This window comes from Cebidichthys violaceus, unplaced genomic scaffold, assembly GCF_023349555.1.
Source record: "Cebidichthys violaceus isolate CVI_PGR_0920_01 unplaced genomic scaffold, fCebVio1.0.p SCAF_38, whole genome shotgun sequence".
Classification (NCBI taxonomy): domain Eukaryota; kingdom Metazoa; phylum Chordata; class Actinopteri; order Perciformes; family Stichaeidae; genus Cebidichthys; species Cebidichthys violaceus.
Genome location: NW_027176572.1, coordinates 590,326 through 610,075, shown reverse-complemented (window position 1 = coordinate 610,075; position 19,750 = coordinate 590,326). Strand labels below are relative to the sequence as shown.

General features: G+C 41.8%; 1 protein-coding gene across 4 annotated transcripts in view; it reads left to right on the top strand.

Annotated features, from left to right (window-relative positions):
• Positions 1-19,750, top strand: part of LOC137884320 (extended synaptotagmin-2-like) — a 37,137-nt gene continuing 17,387 nt past the window's right edge. For all 4 annotated transcript variants that reach the window (XM_068726068.1, XM_068726067.1, XM_068726065.1 and 1 more), the window contains exons 1-7: positions 1-178; positions 1,256-1,613; positions 10,099-10,140; positions 12,866-13,000; positions 13,245-13,321; positions 13,782-13,854; positions 16,011-16,100. In XM_068726068.1, the coding sequence (XP_068582169.1) occupies positions 1,263-1,613; positions 10,099-10,140; positions 12,866-13,000; positions 13,245-13,321; positions 13,782-13,854; positions 16,011-16,100 (768 nt within the window). In that variant the 5' untranslated portion in view covers positions 1-178; positions 1,256-1,262. The remainder of the gene's footprint in view (positions 179-1,255; positions 1,614-10,098; positions 10,141-12,865; positions 13,001-13,244; positions 13,322-13,781; positions 13,855-16,010; positions 16,101-19,750) is intronic.

The following is a 19,750-nucleotide window of genomic DNA, read 5'->3' as shown; positions in this document are numbered from 1 at the left end:
TTCCTGCCGGCTCGGTTGAGGAGGACTCGGCTGCCCTCTCACAGCGGGATGTGCTGAAGGGGAAGACAGGGTTATCTGAGTTGAGCTGCTCGGCATGCCGTGGACCGGGCTGGTGGAGTGAATTTTTTTGTAGTTTCTTTTTTTTTCAGGGAACGGCGAATGTCGCAGGTGGATACCGGTGAGTGTGATGCGTAGTAGTATAAGTAGTTTTTTACACCGCTGGTGGTTTCGTTTACGCAGTGCTGCTGGTGAAGTCCTAACCTCCCCGATACGTGTCACTTTGTGGAGAGAACGTCACGACGGACTCCGTTCAGAAACCCCGTCAATTAAGCGTTGATGGGCCTAAAAGTCCAAATTTACGCACCGATTCCAAATATTTAAGTACATTTTGGATTAAGTAGGAGATGCTGTTCTATTCGGCATACATACAACCGAACCAAACAACACTTATGTTAGTGTAACTCCTACTTTCATAACCGCTTCACACTTGACGTTGCCGCTTGACGGTGTCGTTAAGGTGGCAGCAGATTGAGGGGAAAACGGATGAAGAACTACTACAAAAAAGTTGAAATTCTACAAAACAAATGTTGTGTAGGTGTATTGGATGTATGCCGAATTGAAGAGTACTTCTAAACGCTTCGTAATATATAGTTAATTCTAATTGGTCACGATCGTAATGTTTCCAGGGATGAAGGAAACTAAAATGTATGATTTTGGCAAAGGAGTTTCGTATGACGTCCTCAGGGCAGATACCAGAACAACTCAGCCTGTTTGAATGTGCTGGGTGAGCATTTTGAAGACTAATCGAATGTATTTTTCATGTATTTAAGTAATCTTTGGTCTAACGTGGATCAGTGTGGGTGGTTTAGTTATTTGCATGTTAACCAACTTTTTTTACTGCCTACTTGTTGAAGAGGAATTTCTGTAACATGGAGCCTCTGAAGGCCCTTTCATGGTATCCTCTTTTGATGTACCAACATTTATTAAATTAAAATGTTATTATTCTATATTTTTTAAGTATTTAATCTTGGAACAAAGACGGGTGGTTCTTTGGTTCACATGAAAGGAACTATTTTTTAAAATATTTTATATACAATGTTACATTCATGAGGCTCAATAGTTGGCTTGTTGATTCTTTGTCACGCTTAATGTCGTTATATTCCTCAGGGTATAACTACAAGCTAGATGCTGCAACTGTCTAAGTCGCCGCGTGTGACGAGACGCAAACACATTTTGCTGTAATTGTCCTTTCCAGGTGAGAAATGACTAACAGGATGGAGGGTTCAGTGGGACCCATCGCGGCCCCCAGCAGCCCCGTGAGCTCCACCGTAGGCCCGCCTCTGGCCCCGCAGGAAGAGCCCCAGTCGTCTCTGACGGACGTCACCCAAATGTGGATGAAATTCGGCAAGACCTTCGCCATCATCCTCCCGATCTACATCTTGGGATACTTTGAGTTTAGCTTCAGCTGGGTCCTGATTGGACTCGCCGCGCTGTTCTATTGGAGGAGGAACTACGGCGGGAAGGACTACAGGATAAACCGAGCCTTGGCGTTCCTGGAGCACGAGGAGAAAGCAGTGAGGCAAAGCGTGCCCATGTCCGAGCTGCCTCCGTGGGTGAGTCCTCCGGCGTTCTCGTCGTTGTGGGTTTGTGTTTGGACTCTTGTCTCGGGCTTCGATGCCTCCCTTTGGTGTTCTTCCAGCCTCCATCTAGTCCAGGACGGCAGCGTTGACTGTTCGCCTGTCCTACGCCCTTTTTGAGTCATTCAAATCAAAGGATCAGCCCACAATTGAAAGGTTTTGCTCCACTTAAAACATGTCACAACTATGACTAAACACTCAGCTTCTCATAAGAGAGGATGTTGGACTTATTGTATTGGGGGAGGAGCTATTTTTAGGCAACAAATAGAGAAAATTGAGCTGTTAGATTCTCCAAAATGTCCAGCAATGTGAGACCATATTCCTTGTGAGTTAATAATCTCTGGAGGACTTTCTCAGACGGTCCAGAGGCGTTTATAACGATGCACACAAGTTACTATGAGGAACCTCTAACTGGTTCTGAAGCAGTTTAATGCCGATGCCTCTCTCTGACTTAGAGAAGCAAACAAGACCACCAGCAAGACCACCAGGCCTTTTCTAGATCTTCACTCTTAATGCCAGTGATCCGTAAAATAAGTCAGCTCAGAGTCCAGCAGAGACCTGGTCCACCGTGGACAGACACAGATTCTCAGCTCCTGGCAGCAGCATCTTCTCCTCCTCCTCCTCCTCCTCCTCCTCCAGGAGCAGAGCTTCTCCTCTCTGCTGGAGACCCAGGACATATTGCTGGACCCGCTGGAGGGAAGGGAGGCAACGGGAGAACCAGAACCAGGACTGAGAGGGGCAGACTGTCAGACCCTGCTGCAGTAGAATGAGAGGTTTTCTAAAGGGACTCTGGTGCTCAGAGACACTACAGCTTTAGTCCACAGGGACCAACAGAACCAACACTAAATGAAAGTTCCTCATAGTAACTTTAATGTGTTTTATTTTTAAAATAGCCGTCAAATAGCCGTCATCCTGATGGCTGACACCGTTAAAGCAGCAGAGCCATCAAACCTGCTCTACTTTTCACTTTCACACGTTCATCCTCCTGGTGTGGTGGTGTCTCTTCCTGTAGACTAAGGTCCCAGAGACACAATAACAAACCACTGTGAGCACGCCTTCAACATAGCTGCCATTCTCTCTCTCTCTCTCTCTCTCTCTCTCTCTCTCTCTCTCTCTCTCTCTCTCTCTCTCTCTCTCTCTCTCTCTCTCTCTCTCTCTCTCCCCCTCTCTCCGTCTACTCATTCTCCGGTCTCGACATGTGGCGAGCTCATCCTGCCAAGATGACTCGTTCCCACCATGCGAGGAATGGAGATCACTTACGGGACGAATGTTTACCATCAAATCCAGTAACATTTGCTCGTAGCATCTGTAAAAGATCCATAAGAGCGATGGGTTCCCAGAAGCTTTTGGGGCGGGGCTTAGTGAAGGGTCAATTTGGAATTGCTGAGTTCAGTTCAGGCCCGTTATTTCAACATTATTCTGAAGACGAATGGCTTGAAGGTTATTACTCGCCTGGATCTAAAGGCGTCATACGTAAAGATGTCTTCATGTAATTATGAAGCATTAAACTACACTTTAGTCCCAGACTTACCCAGAGAGAGGTTCCCACTCTGCAGTAGTATATTGTGTTTTTATTCGCTGATGATGCCAGAAAACTGGGAGAAGCTGAGCGGATGGCAGGATGCCAGCCCCCGCCCCGCCCCCCCCCCATCACAGGGCGTCCCATCAACACGTCCATTATCACACACACACCTTGAGAACCACAACGCTCAGCAGCGTCGTGAGTCAGCAAGCTCGTCTTTTCTCTTTTATTAAAGGGGAAACCAAGAAAAACAAGCGAAAGTATGTCAAAGGATGACAGCGAGTCCTTCCTGATAAACAATCAGCTGTGAACTTTGAACTCCGGGAGACTCTCGGGACGTTGTCAGTCAGACGTTTATCTAGCTCACCTCTTGCCACACTGACCTCAAAACCCAACGATTAGAAGCTCAAAGAAAGTCATCCCGAGACGCAACCAACGAACGCTTTTCTGTTGATTGATAAATCAATTAAGAAGTAATATTGTTTCAGCCCTACTTAAGAGATGCTAATCACCGTCTTCGATTCGACAACGTCCGCTCACGTCTCCGCCCCTTAAGAGTCTGATGAGCTTTTATTGGGTGCTTTTATTTTGTTAAGTGTAGGTGTTTGTGCTATTTAGCCCAAGGTGACGCCTTCATAATCTCTTTATGTACAATCAACAGCTTTAAAACCCAAATGTATTCCATTTATTTTTTATATGAAAACCAAAGAAAAGGCATCTCTTGTTTGGTACATGTTATATATTTTTTTTTGCTTGATGAATTTATATCAATTGTCCGTTCATTGACGAACTAATTAATTGACTTTAATTGCATCATTTCTATAGTTTTGGCTTTTTGTGCTGATCAACATGACTTGATTTTGATTTTCACTTCAGGTGCACAGCGTCCAGAATACCATATTCTGATATATAGAACACACACACACACACACACACACACACACACACACACACACACACACACACAGTCTCAGCCTGTAAAGTCAACAAAATAAAACACAGTATATTCTCCAGCCAGTGAACCAGCCGGGATCGTCGGTGAAACATGGGTTTGGGTGGAGAGCCGGTCGTCTCGGCTCGCTCTCTGAACCAACATGTCCGAAGCGAGGCTCGGTCGGGCGGCGGCTCGTACTTAACGGGCCGAGAACGCCCGAGGTGACGGTTCAGGTTCATCGCCCGCGTCAGACACGAGAGGACGCATCGAGAAAGGACCGTTTTGTTGTTTTGTTGTCTCGCTGAACTTCAGGACGTCTTTAAAGTTATATTGTAGAGTCTAAGCATGAAAAGCAGCGGAGACACATAACGATGACAGGAAACCCGTTGAAACACGTCTTTTAACACTTTTATTCAACAGAATTCCATATTTGTAGACTTGAGGCAGCAGTGTAGAGGATCACACAGGTGTTGTGATTTATTCCTTATTAATTAGCAAAGTAAACGAGTATTTCTGGTCAGTAAATGTTATATATATATATATATATATATATATATATATATATATATATATATATATATATATATATATATATATATATATATATATATATATATATATATATATATATATATATATATATATATACACACACACACACAGTAGATAATACAATAATCCAACAAATACTCTCAAGGTAGTACAATACAATTTATGTGAGAGTTAAAACAAAAGTAGAAGGCACCAACTAACAATTATTTTCTTTTATGAGTAAGTAATCATTTGTTTTTTTGGTCCGTAAAATGGTGAAAAAGCTCAAGATGAAGTCCTCAAATGTGTCGTTTCGTCCTTCACTCAACGACATTCACTTAAATATCAAATATCAAATATTCACATTTAAGAAGCTGGAATCAGAGAACTTTGACTTTTTCTTTCTTAAAAAAATAACTCAACCTGATTTATCGATTATCAAATTAGTTGGTGATTAATTTATTAGTTTAATTTAACTGTCGCAGCTCCACGTCCAACACGTATTTCCATTGTTGATTATTAGAATTCATAGTTACAGCCCTACTTTCAACAGATAATAATAATAATAATAATAATAATAATAATAATAATAATCAGTTGTTAAAAGCTCAGGAGAAGCTGGTAAGTGGACTTTGAGTTATGATGTATGTAATATAATGTTTTGTCAAAAATGAAAGTACATTATAAATGGCTTCAAAATGTGAAATATGATTAAAATAAAAAATAAATTATTATTTCTAGTAATGTAATTAATCTGCAAGAAAAAGGGCCTTTGCATTTCCCACACAAACGAATATGAATACTACAATTTCTTAGTCTAATGTCATACATTTACTTTCCATCTTCGGCCTCATGCGACACTACCGTCTCAGCTACATGTGCTGTTGGAAGAAGCACGCCGTAACCGTCCGTCCATCATTACTCCATTCTCCTGTAATCCTTTGATCCACATGAGCCGGAAAATCATAAAGTTTGTGACGAAGCGAGTGAGCGAGCGAAAAGAGATAAGCAGAAGCCAGACTCCCTTAAAGCTCTTGATGTGATTAGCGTGACGTAGGATACGGGGCTGCTGGATGTAGGCCACAGGTTTATAGAGTGAAACCACATTCCTGCAGAACAACTCGCAACGCAGCAGCTGCTGTTTGAGCTCCTGTGTTCTGACCGGCTGTCTTTCTGCCGCAGTAACAGAGGACGACTGCAGTGTGACGGGGCTTTCGCTTTTTGGGAGTTTCGAGGTTTTTTCCCCTGGCTAAAGACGGGGCTCAATCGGCTGATACCGATACCGGGTCTATGTACATAAACATCAGAAAGACAAGTGTCCATCATGAAGATAACGAGATGTTTGGTTTCTCTGACAATCTATAGCATCTCGTTTCTTTTAGTCTCAAACAAATCAAAGAAGCTGTGGTGTGTTTAGCATGTTCTACTTGATATTTTGTCAGTGATATCTTCACCATACTGAGGTCCACACACCTCTCACTAGACCTCAGAACAGAACCCTGTCAGGTCTGTGTTATCCAGGTGCTTCGTGCAGCTTTCAACCCTTCGGATGGTTGCGTTTGAGTCCGAGTGCTGCAGCTCTGAACACAAAGCAGGGGGCGGTGCAGAAAAAGAAAGAAGTCCGACTTTCTCACAAGTCTTTTTAAAGACGTGGAAAGTTACTCCGACCGCGGTGTAACTGCCCCCCCCCCCCTGTACTGGTATGACGTGGCTCACTCGGGTGGGTCCTCCCGGATCCTTCTGATGGTGCCAAAGGGCAGGGCTGCTGCTGGAAACAATGTGGAGGAACAGAAAGCTCTTGTGTGAACGATTCCACTGCTACATGAAACCGTGGGTGGAGGGGGGGGGGGTTAAACCCACACTAGTTGAATTGTTTGTTGACGATTCTCCTTATAGTCCCAAACACACAAACAGAGCTGCAAGGCAAACTGAATTTGGGATCTTTTAAACTCTCTTGGGCACTTTGTTGCGCAATTTTTGCAACTTCATTCTAGTTTGTGTGCGTTGTGCGTTGGGTTCGCTTCTTTTGTTTTTAGGTTTTCTGTCTGAAACTTTGTGTTTCGCTGCCCGTCTTGACCAGAATCAACAACTTAAGGAGGATTAGAAGGCGTACCCTTCCTACAACCCCACCCTGATATGGATGTAAACACCCTCCAACACTGCTCCTTGTTTCATATGTTAAATATGAAATGAAAAGCTAGTTTTTATGTTTTGCAACCCTGGTAGAAAATGAAACGATCACTGGAAGCTTCCTCCGAATGTTGTGATCTTGAGGATCTTGACTTATAGAGTCTTAAAACTGTCAGGTCAGCACTAAATATTCAGCTTCCATTCAAATGTATTCAAACTGAGTTGTCCCGTGAGGGGGAAGGTGGCTTTGTCCCAGGGTTCAGAGCGAAGACGCACAACAGTAGTGAATGACAATGGAGCTGAAAAAGAAAAGACCTTTAGACGATGACGATGACGATGATGATGATGATGATGACGATGACGATGATGAGCAGTCGATGGACGAGATGCTTTGCTTGCCAAGACTTCTTGGAAAGAAGACAAATATGTGCAAACGTTATGCTGATGATCCACATGTATGAACCGAAGCCCGGTCACATCTAGACCCGTGTTAACACACTGCTGTGTGTGTGTGTGTGTGTGTGTGTGTGTGTGTGTGTGTGTGTGTGTGTGTGTGTGTGTGTGTGTGTGTTATGTATGCGTTTAAAGAAATCTGTTGAACGTGGAAATAGAGTCTGCTTCTGCACAATAGAGCTCAGGTTTCCTCCACTGATCTCTGTCCTGCTGCAGTCTGTCCTCCTCACGTCCCTGACAACCTGTCTGTCTCTCTGTCTGCCTCTGTCTCTCTCTCTTTCTGTCTCTCTCTCTCTGTCTCTCTCTCTCTGTCTCTGTCTCTCTCTCTCTGTCTCTCTCTCAGTCTCTGTCTCTCTCTCTGTCTCTGTCTCTCTCTCTCTGTCTCTCTCTCAGTCTCTCTCTCTCTCTCTGTCTCTCTCTCTCTCGGTCTCTGTCTCTCTCTCTGTCTCTGTCTCTCTCTCTCTCTTTCTGTCTCTCTCTCTGTCTCTCTCTCTGTCTGTCTCTCTCTCTCTCTCTCTCTCTCTCTCTCTCTCTCTCTCTCTCTCTCTCTGAGCCTAAATATAGACGTCAACATGGAGTGGCTCTCGTCACGTACGTCTCCGGTTTCTGCGCGTTTTTTACTCTGATTGAGCATACTCCAGCTGTACTCTACAGAAACGTTCATCCTCTCCACACCCGTCTCTGTCTCTCTCTCACACACACACACACACACACACACACACACACACACACACACACACACACACACACACACACACACACGCACACTTATGCATTGTAAAGGGAGGTGTGGCTGGAAAGGGAGGTTTCCAAACAGCTGTAACATAGTTGGACTGTGAGTCCCACCCACTGGACCGGCTTTGACTCACACACACCTACACACACACACACACACACACCTACACACACACACACACACACACACACACACACACACACACACACACACACACACACACACACACACACACACGTGTGGCTGTAACCACAAAGGAAGCTCCAATCCTAAACACTGGGAAGAGTTTTTCCTCCGTTTTCTGTCATAGAATACAATTGACCCTTCGCTAAGCCCCTCCCCCTCTTTGGTTGGTGTTAATTGATACGCCGGATATCATAAATGAATGATGATTCATATTCAACCGTCTTTGTCTCCTACCGTGTGAAGGGGAGGGGCTTAGCGACAGGGTCGATTGGGATGATAGGTGTGGAATGTGGCCTTCAGTAATGAGCACTAGTCTCCAGCACCGGAGCCGTTAAATGTTCTGCTCCTCCTGAGGCTGACCTTCAGAAGCCTTTGTTCTTCTCCACTCTTCACACAAAGTGCTGAGCCATTGTTGCTGGAAGAAGACAGAAACGTTCCCGTTTTATTTTGAGGAAATGAATCCGTTTCCTTGCTTTGTCATTCAGGCGTCACAGCGCTCTGCATCATGGGATGAGTCGTAACGGAACATGAGTTTATTTTCTGTGTGTTTTCTGTCGTTTCCTCTTCTGCTCTCATGGTTAGTCTCTCATCACCAGTTTGCTCTCTTGAAGCGAGTCATGTTGGCTGTTTATTTCCTGCTGACATCATGTGAATGACTGTCATTCATTTGACTTTAACTGCACTTCCTCACCTTTGTGTTTTGCATCCACACGTCTCTGTTCTAATGGAGGGATGAGTCGGTGTTTCCTGCTTCTCCTCTGTGTTTCCTCTGCTTTGTTTGCAGCTTGCAGCAGATGCAGCTGGAGTAAATGTGATTAGTGCAGATATCAGCCGAAGAAAAGTGTCAAGTTTCCTCTTTTACATCTAAAGACTCGCTTTTACCGCACGGCTTGAGATAAAATGACTTAAAACTTCATTCTGGTGCCAGAGTTTCATTAAAGATTATAACAGAAGAATAGCAGAAAACCAATAGAATAATACTTATTAAGTGTAAAATAAAAAATAGAACACAATAGCAGTAAGGTAAATAAATAAAGTAAATTCAACTTTAATAGAAAAAGTAAAATATAACAACAAATATAAATAAGAAGTGCAAATTATTATTATTATTATTATTATCAATATTAATAATAATTATATTATTCCTAAATGGAAAATAATAATATAATAATGCAATTATAATTATATATATATATATATATATATATATATATATATATATATATATATATAAAAATAATAATATTTATAATAATAAATCATTTTGTTTGGTACAGTTTTGCTCCATCTTGTTTTACCTCTTGGTTTTTTTTTGCTCATGTTTCTATTGTGAAGCACTTTGTAACAGTGCTCTATAAATAGTTATTATTATTGTTGTTATTATCTGGCGCCGCTTCGCTTTATTCAACCTTAAATAATCTTGCGGCGATGACGAACACTTTGCGTCCCAAACGTGTTTGACTACATTCCAGTGACTTTGAGTCCAGACTCAAGGTGTTCATAGTGATAACAGACGACGTGACTTCATGCCTTTGTTTTGTTGCTGTTCACGGTGCGAGTGATGTCTTCATGTTAGAGAGATGTTGGTATTCAGACAGTATCAGACTGTGTGTGTGTGTGTGTGTGTGTGTGTGTGTGTGTGTGTGTGTGTGTGTGTGTGTGTGTGTGTCCGTGTGTCCGTGTCCGCTGTAGTTTCAGCAGTGAGATGTGCTTTGTGAATAGTTCCCAGAGATGATCGAACAGGAATTTAGCTTGAAAACCCCCCCCCCCCCCCCCCCCCCACACACACACACAGACACACACACACACACACACACACACACACACACACACACTGCAGATTAGAGTTACGGTAGAAAAGCGTAGCGCCTCAAAAGACCATGAAGATGAAATGAAAGCAACTGAAATGTGAACTCAGTGTGAATTGAAACCATGATTCTAACTCTTGTCTTTCTATCTCTTATTCCAGGTCCATTATCCAGATGTGGAGAGAGTGGAGTGGCTGAATAAGGTACACACACACACACACACACACACACACACACACACACACACACACACACACACACACACACACACTAACACACTCATCTCTCTCTCCTCTCGCCCACTGGTTTGCTCTACGTTAGCCTGTTAGCTACCAGAGGCACTCGGGTATATAAATAGGATTTGAATCTGGAGCTCTGCTAGACCTCGACCCAGCGCTGCTACCGCCTCCCTGGAGAGACTGATGGAGAGAGAGAGAAGTAGAGGAGCATCACTTTCTGTAAATGTTCATGTGTGATGTTCAGGTGGACTTCCAGGAAGAAGTTAATGGATGTAGATGGACAGGAAAATAGCGTTTTAATATCCAAACCATAGACATCTTGTTTTTTCCGCTATCAATAAACAGGAAGCGATCATATCTGGACTGAGGAGGCGTGATGTAGAGACGCCGTATACGTCTCTGGTAGAGACCTGTCAATCAGTGTGTAGCCCCGCCCCTAAAGCATCCCCTGCTTTATGGTCTGTTTGACTCTAAATGTTCCATAATGTACTAAATGAACATCATGCTGTATTGAAGAAGACTGTAAACAAGAGATTGAGACCATAAACTCATGTTTACAATGTTTACTGAGGGAATAAATCAAGAGAGAAGTAGAGTCATTTTAGACTAGACTTCTATACAACCAGAGGAGTCGCCCCCTGGTGGACACTAGAGAGAATGCAGGTTTAACACATGAAGCATCGACTTCATTCGGCAGAACCAGAGGTTGCCGCCTGATCCAAACATGACAATTTTAATGTTGTGTTTATCTTTTAATGGTTGTTTACAGACACAGCTGCTTGGTTTACTAGATGTAGTTATAAGATGATGAAACTGTATTCTTCTTGAGGGACATTGTTGTGCTTCAGTGGAATGTACACAAAGCCAGAAATGGAAGCGATAATTAAGAGTAAGCTGCAGGAATCGGATGCCCCTCTTGAGTTTATATAAATTCATCTTCACTTTGTATAAGAGATATATGTCTGAGTAAAAGAACTCATTTACTATAAACTGCTGTCATCAGCGATAACAAGAAACTTTAAAAAGTGTAAATAGTTGTTGAAACAATAACGGATAGTTGGGGCAAATATCAAAACTTTAAAGTGAACAAAACAAAGCAGTCACTACCAACTTACTAATAACAATATGTCAGCCAGTAGTTTCCCTAAAAGAACCACAACAAAGTGTTCAACAAGGCCTAACTATGCTCATGTTAATGAGTCCGTCTGTCACTTTCCATTCACATCTTCAGTCCCTATTTTCCCCCAAACAGCTGAGAGACCACGCCCCCAAAAAACAAACACAGAGCATGTCAGGTGACGACAAGCTCCGTCTACATTCCTGATTCCTCAAAGGTTTCTCTGGGTCACTGAGCACCAGACGACGAGAGAAGCTCTCTAGACTAGAAGTAGGTGTGGTCATAGTAACAGATACATGAATCCTTCCCTTTATTGTTTTTCACATTGTATTACTGTAAAATGCTCCATGAGAAAGATATGTTTTTTTTACAGTGGTTATTATTGCAGAAATCTGCCCACATGCACTGTTAATACACAACACTGGTCTCTGTTTCTCATCTGAACCACATTAATATATTGCAACATAAATCTCCAGTGTGTCCAAACAATAAGAATCCAGCTCATCCTCCGTCTCTTCCCACAAACAGAAAGAGAACATCGTTTGAGAACATCCTGGACGGGATGGAGCGTATTAAAAGTCCACCAAGCACGCAGGTTGCAGCTGTATATCGACAACTAACAATGGGCCTCATGTAACAAATAGTTTGACGCATTAAATCTGTGGTTGAACCGCGAAAATCACAGAATTCTCCATATTGTCTTCCATGAGTTTGTTGTTAGAACTCACCCGGAACAAATTAAATCAATGTAAACACACATTTTAAACTAAAAGCATCTCATATTAATAAAAACACATTCATTTAAAAAAACAAAAACAATATTTCAAACAGTTAATTTACTAAAGAATTGTCCAAATGTGTCACATAACTATGAAACTATGACATCCTTTCATCCTCATCAGTTAATGTCGTAGTTTAAATATATTACATATTTATTCTATTACGGTTTTTGAATGAAGCTTCCACTGTCTGGCGTCATATTTTATGACGTCATCGCCTTAAAAAAAAGTCACAAATTAGTGACTGAGGCCCCGATGTCACCAAGAGTGTGTCATCTGAAACTATAGAACAGGTCTATAGAACGGGTCTATAGAATGGGTCTATAGAACGGGTCTAGAACGGTCCTATAGAACAGATCTAGAACGGGTCTATTGAACGGGTCTATAGGATGGGTTTATAGAACAGGTCTATAGAACAGGTCTATAGAACGGATCTATAGAACGGGTCTATAGAACATGTCTATAGGACGGGTCTATAGACGGGGTCTAGAACGGGTCTTTAGAATATGTCTATAGGACGGGTCTATAGAACAGGTCTATAGAACAGGTCTAGAACAGGTCTATAGAATGGGTCTATAGAACTTGTCTATAGGACGTGTCTATAGGACGTGTCTATAGAACAGGTCTATAGCACAGGTCTATAGAACAGGTCTAGAACGGGTCTATAGAACAGGTCTATTGAACGGGTCTATTGAACGGGTCTATAGAACGGGTCTATAGGAGGGGTCTATAGAACGGGTCTAGAACCATCTGAGATTTGGACGTATGAATCTATTCTCTCTTTCTCCGTCAGACGGTGAAGCAGATGTGGCCGTTCATCTGCCAGTTCGTGGACAAGCTGTTCAGAGAGACCATCGAGCCGGCGGTGAAGGCCGCCAACCCTCATCTCAGCTCCTTCTGCTTCACCAAGATCGACATGGGCGACAAGGTGACGAGTAGCTGTTTCATTTAATATGCTTGTGTTTTTTAGCTCCTTGTTAAATCCATACGCCCGGGATATTACAGAAATATTTCTGTCAAAGTGTAGATATTTTGTTGGTGTGTTTCTATTTTTCCGAGCTGTTTCGCCGTCTTCCGTCCATCTTTTCCTTGTCCGTCATGTCGGTGACAAACGGCAGGTGTGAGATCTGAGAGATTTACTCCCCGTTTGTGACGTTCTGTGTTTCCCACAGCCGCTGAGGGTGAACGGGGTGAAAGTTTACACGGAGAACGTGGACAAGAGGCAGGTCATCATGGACCTGCAGATCAGGTACACAGATCCTCACACAGCTTGTGGTTTCTGAAGCGCAAGGCTGGTGATATTCCACATTTGTCTTATTGTCAACAATCAGATGATCCACAAGCAGAAAAAGTAGGTCAAATGGTCTAAAAAGCACTTTTTACATCTGTTTTTGTAACATTTGTTAAAAACACAGCTGTTTTTGGACTTTTATGGGCCTGTAATAAAAGAAAAACCTTATATTTGCATCTTGGTTTGGGCCTTTGCGTAGGATTTCTTCACACTGAAGTTATAGATTTCAAAGTCAAGGAGAAAAACATTTCACAGAGTCGTGCATGTTTCAGCACGTCATCCTCATCAGATCTGTTTTCTGCCGTTTGCTTGACAAAAGAAAAACATAAATGTACATTTTAGGTATTTATTTTTTCCGTCTCTCTTTCACATCCTGACGTTTTATCATCTTATTGCATTTTATTTTCTTCCCTTTCAGTTTTGTCGGGAACACGGAGATTGACGTGGACATCAAGAAATATTATTGCAGAGCTGGAATCAAAAGCATACAGGTCAGTTTTATGAAAAATAATAACAGTTTCAGTCGTAGTTTGATTTCTTCACACACTCCATACTTCCATCTTTTCAAAGGTGCATAATAGAACAGATAAAGCTCAAATTAAGCTATAAAGATCGTACTAAATTATAGGGTTGCAACTATTGATTGTGTTAATTATCGATAATTTGTCAAATTCTTTCATTATAATTTAATTTATTCATTAATTAATAGATTAAATGTTACGTTTTTAGTTAAATTACTTGATTTCTCCGACCAACAGTCCAAAACTTAAAGATATTAAATCAACAATGATCAGCAGCAAATCCTTTAGATGCTGGAACCAGTGAACTCTTCTCTGATAAATTATTTAAATTAATCAATTATCAAAATAGTTAATTTTCTGGAAATTGGCTGATACTTTTTATGAACTGACAGATTGTTCCAGCAGCAGGAAATACTAAAATAAAACAAAAAAACACACTAAAAAGAATAAATAAAACGATCAAACTAATTAGTAGACATAGTAAGCAATTCAAACCAAACAACATCAACAAGCATATTAATATGAATTTCACGAAGCTGTAGAGAATAAAAAAGAGACTTTCAGTGACAGCGATGATGACATCAGTGACATCTGTCTTCGACCATGACCTCCGTATTAACCCGGGACCTGCCCTGAGACACTTTTACGTAATGTGTTGACTCTGGACTGATAACGGAGACGTTATCCACTCGGCTGTTGGCACAGCATCGGACCATGTTTGCTGTTCAGAGATCAGAGAAAGTGAGTGAAGATTTACGGAGAGAGAGAGAGACGTCTGCGTGTTCGAGGCACAGTCAATATTTGCCTCTCGCTCGTTGGCTTAGATATTTATTCATTTTTACGGCCGTCCGTGTCGGCTTTTCGTCGGCTGCTGAAGGAATAAGACGTTAAACTCGAGAGCTTATTCGGGAATGATGAGTCACGTTCTGGGAAGAGTTCTCAACTCAGTTTCTGAAGAGAGAGCTGCTTCTTCTTCTCTGCCGCACACGATTCAGAAAGCATCCTCCTCTCTGTTTTCTGTTTTCAGATAAGTGGGCGGTGGGGATAAACAAAACGTTATCTATTTAAAATCTTTCCGCTGCACCCTTTCTGATGAGCAGAATGTTGGTGTTTGATTCCTCACAGTGAGCCAGGACCAAATTTGGTGGTGCAGACGTGTGGTCTGCATATCTGAGGTTTGAGTCACCGAGAGAGAAAACGCTCTCGGGGGGAAACGTTCACTTGCTTTTTTCAGAATCAGCCATCATGTCAGTAATTTCAGTTAAACATGAAAAAAGGCCAGATCTTCTTTCCTCGTGACAAATGTTTTCTAATGTCAACCTTTCAGTCTGTGATCAGAGCAGAAAACCAAATGTCAAATGAACTGTTTGGCTTATTTTTTTTATTTTTAAAGGGACAGTGTGTAAGATTTAGTGGCATCTAGTGGTGTTTTGCTGATTGCAACCGACTAAATACTCCTCAGCTTCAAGCGGGATAGGAATCTTTAGGATTTTAGTACAACTAGGAGCTACTGTTATCAATACTCTGCTCTTCTACACGACTAAATCATTTAAAAAACAATGAAAATATATGCAGAACAGAATTAGAAGTTATTTATAATTTAGATATTGCTAAATATTGATTCTAGAGCAGCAACCGTTATGATTACAGCAGCAAAGTCACAATATAAAGTCATTAATATCTCACTGGAAACAAATGTAAAATGACAGTTAAATACATAACACTTCTGAGTGAAATTATGAAGAGTGAAGAACACAAACATCCGTCAGTTTCAGTCGTTTCCAAAAAACAGGCTGTATATAAAAGGCTTTTTCTAAGTAAAGGAAAACATAACGATTCTTATTTTCGGGTGATTATACACTGAATAAAACATAGTTATGAACATTATATTCAATAGCAGCCAATAGACCCCCCTAAATGTTCCACACTGTCCCTTTGTAAAAGCACAAAGCCGATGTTTCCCAAACTAACTTATAAAAAGAAGGTGAAGCTCAACGAGGATAAAGCATCAGATTAAAGAGAAGACGATACCGCTCCATTAATGTGTTCACAACAAACCCCAGTGTAATGACAAAAAGAAAAGACAATAATCATAAATATGCTTCATCACTGTTTCATCTGTGCAGCTTCATGGAACGGTGAGAGTGGTGATGGAGCCACTGCTGGGCGACATGCCTCTGATTGGAGCGCTGTCCGTCTTTTTCCTCAAGAAACCGGTGAGTCCTCATGAGTGTCAACTGTTACAAACTGTTACCACAACTGTTACCGACTGTTACCGACTGTAACCAACTGTTACCACAACTGTTACCGACTGTTACCGACTGTAACCAACTGTTACCACGTTTACCGACTGTTATCGACTGTTACCAACTGTTACCACAACTGTTACCACAACTGTTACCACAACTGTTACCACAACTGTTACCAACTGTTACCAACTGTTACCAACTGTTTACCAACTGTTACCGACTGTTACCGACTGTTACCAACTGTTACCAACTGTTTACCAACTGTTACCAACTGTTACCGACTGTTACCAACGGTTACCAACGGTTACCACAACTGTTACCACAACTGTTACCACAACTGTTACCACAACTGTTACCAACTGTTACCACAACTGTTTACCAACTGTTTACCAACTGTTACCAACTGTTACCAACTGTTACCAACTGTTTACCAACTGTTTACCAACTGTTACCAACTGTTACCACAACTGTTACCAACTGTTACCAACTGTTACCGACTGTTACCACAACTGTTACAGACTGTTACAGACTGTTACCACAACTGTTACCAACTGTTACCAACTGTTACCACAACTGTTTACCAACTGTTTACCAACTGTTACCACAACTGTTACCACAACTGTTACCAACTGTTACCAACTGTTACCAACTGTTACCAACTGTTACCAACTGTTACCGACTGTTACCACAACTGTTACCAACTGTTACCAACTGTTACCGACTGTTACCGACTGTTACCAACGGTTACCACAACTGTTACCACAACTGTTACCACAACTGTTACCACAACTGTTACCAACTGTTACCACAACTGTTTACCAACTGTTTACCAACTGTTTACCAACTGTTACCAACTGTTACCAACTGTTTACCAACTGTTTACCAACTGTTACCACAACTGTTACCACAACTGTTACCACAACTGTTACCACAACTGTTACCAACTGTTACCGACTGTTACCACAACTGTTACAGACTGTTACCGACTGTTACCACAACTGTTACCACAACTGTTACCAACTGTTACCAACTGTTACCACAACTGTTTACCAACTGTTACCAACTGTTACCAACTGTTACCAACTGTTACCAACTGTTACCACAACTGTTACCACAACTGTTACCAACTGTTACCGACTGTTACCACAACTGTTACCAACTGTTACCGACTGTTACCGACTGTTACCGACTGTTACCACAACTGTTACCAACTGTTACCAACTGTTACCAACTGTTACCACAACTGTTACCAACTGTTTACCAACTGTTACCAACTGTTACCGACTGTTACCAACTGTTACGGGAACATTTCACTCTGCACTGATGTCTCAAGTTTTAAAACTACAGAATATTTACATTCAATCAATCAATCAAAGAAAAGATTTACTGACTATGAAAATAATTATAGTCGCAGCCGTAGTTTCTTCACAAACCCGTCCATTTTTTTTTCTGGACCACCCGCCATGTTTGAAGTTTTAAAAGACTTTGCAAACTGTGAAAAAAAAAACATGCCGTGTGATGCACTCAAATTATTGTAAAAAAATAATGTTGCTGCGGCACACAAGAAGATTTTTTTAATAGAGTTTGTTCTGATAATGTTGTTGATAAAGTCCTACAATCACTTGCCCACCCATCACTTGAACATTGACATCATACTGCTTGTATGAAGCTGATTATGAGTCTGCTGGTTCTATACAGTTCTACCAAACCACCGGCCCGGTCCTCCTCTATCAGTGCATTCCTTCTCTCTGACAGCTGGCTTCCTTCCTCTTGCCTCTTCCAGATTCAGGCTTTGATTCTGGTGCCCACTCAAAAAAAAAGCCTCAAACCGAGATAGAGTAATTGTTTCCTCTCCTCCAGAAATCATATTTTCAGTCTGAATAAGAAGTTCTAGGAGACAGAGGCGTCAGTTACAACAGCAGCAACGCTCAAACTTGTGTTTTTTTAACATGAGGTACTCTAGTACTAGCTCACTGTATGTCGACTATGTCTCAGTTTCTCTGCACTGAAACCAATATTTTGCCATTTTCTGCCTGTTTGTTGCATCTTAATATTTGTCAGATTTACATCGGACGTTGGCGTTTTGCATCGTAATCTTTTAAGTTAGGCCAAGAACAGAAAGGTATTTGGCCATTTCTGCCTGTTAATAACTTGACTTATTTACACATACCATCATACAATTTAAGTGGGCACTTCAGCCTTGCATGTTAAATGTTAAGCTGTTATATAATTAATCCTCTATAGTACACAGGCTTTTCTTGTATAGAGACAGTGCTTTTCTTGCAGTCGGTTTAATATATAATGTAAATAACCTCTTTTGTTTGGCCCACCCCTGAACTGAAGCGTTAGTTATGTCATCAGATCGCACACACATGGTTGTCTGTACAGTGTAAAGCCCAAGGAGGCCAGCTGGCATTCTACATACCACGCTCAGGAATGTCACTCGTGAATTCGACTTCAACCGGCGACGCTCTGGTTCCCCAAGCCAAGTCCGAATATTTGAGCTGACTGTTATGCAGCCCAACGGTATGCTGGGTACGGCTCGCTCTCCCAAACTCCCATCAGTACATTCAATCACAGATAACAGACCGGAGGTCTACGGGACAAATTCACTCGCCATTTTCTCCGCAACCGTTCGTCCGATCGACTTCCCGGTTGGTGGGTGTATCGCCGAGGACCCCGCTAAGCACGTCGTCGAGCGTGGAGTTGTTTGAGTCAGCTGTTCTCCATAAAGCAGCAATACTAGTGGACTAAAAAGTCGGCCAAATCTGAACAGGCTTTTGAAGTGCACGAGTAAGAAGAAACAGATATTCAGTTGTTTAGAATGTTGCATTAGACTCAGACAGCTGGTAGCGTGGTTAGCTTTGTTAGTTAGCACTTAAACCAGTTTTGGTGATAAAGTGAATGAAATATTATTGTTGACATCTTTACAATGGTTTCAAAGATGATCACAAACACAACCAAAGAGCCTTCGGAGAACCTCAGTTCTCAGTACATATGTGCCGTTTTTTTCTTTGTGACAGTCGTCATTTTCTTACCAGGTTCTTCTGTGAAATGTTCCCCATGTCGTGGCTGTTATTCTCTTCCTGTAACAGCCCGGCAGCACGGCATTGTGGTCCACCGCGCTCTACGTCTAGAGCGCTAACTAGGCCACAGAGAGACATGCGCCCACTTTAAATGTGCTGAACACACACACGCGATCGTGAATGTACGTTTCATTTATCCATGCAGACTGACGCACAGACGTGAGGATTAGAGAGGATCTAATTCCACACATGGTCTGTTTACGAAGTGTAGGTAACCGTTTAAAATGGATGTTACAAAGTGGAGGTAGAAAAACCTGGACGTCTACCAGGAAGGAAAGAGCTAATGTGAAGATGCAATATTGAGTTTTTGTCATGTAGTGTAGGATCCAGCGCTTGAAATAAAACAATCAGTCAACCTTAAACTCCAGGCTTCTTCATGAACATTACGGCACTACGTTTCTTTACAGTCTTTGCTGCTGCTAGAACTACAAACTGTACTCTTTATACTCCTTATACTTTGAACTGTGCTCCTTATACTCTTCAAGCTCTACTCCTTAAACTCCTTATACTTTGAACCGTGCTCCTTGTACT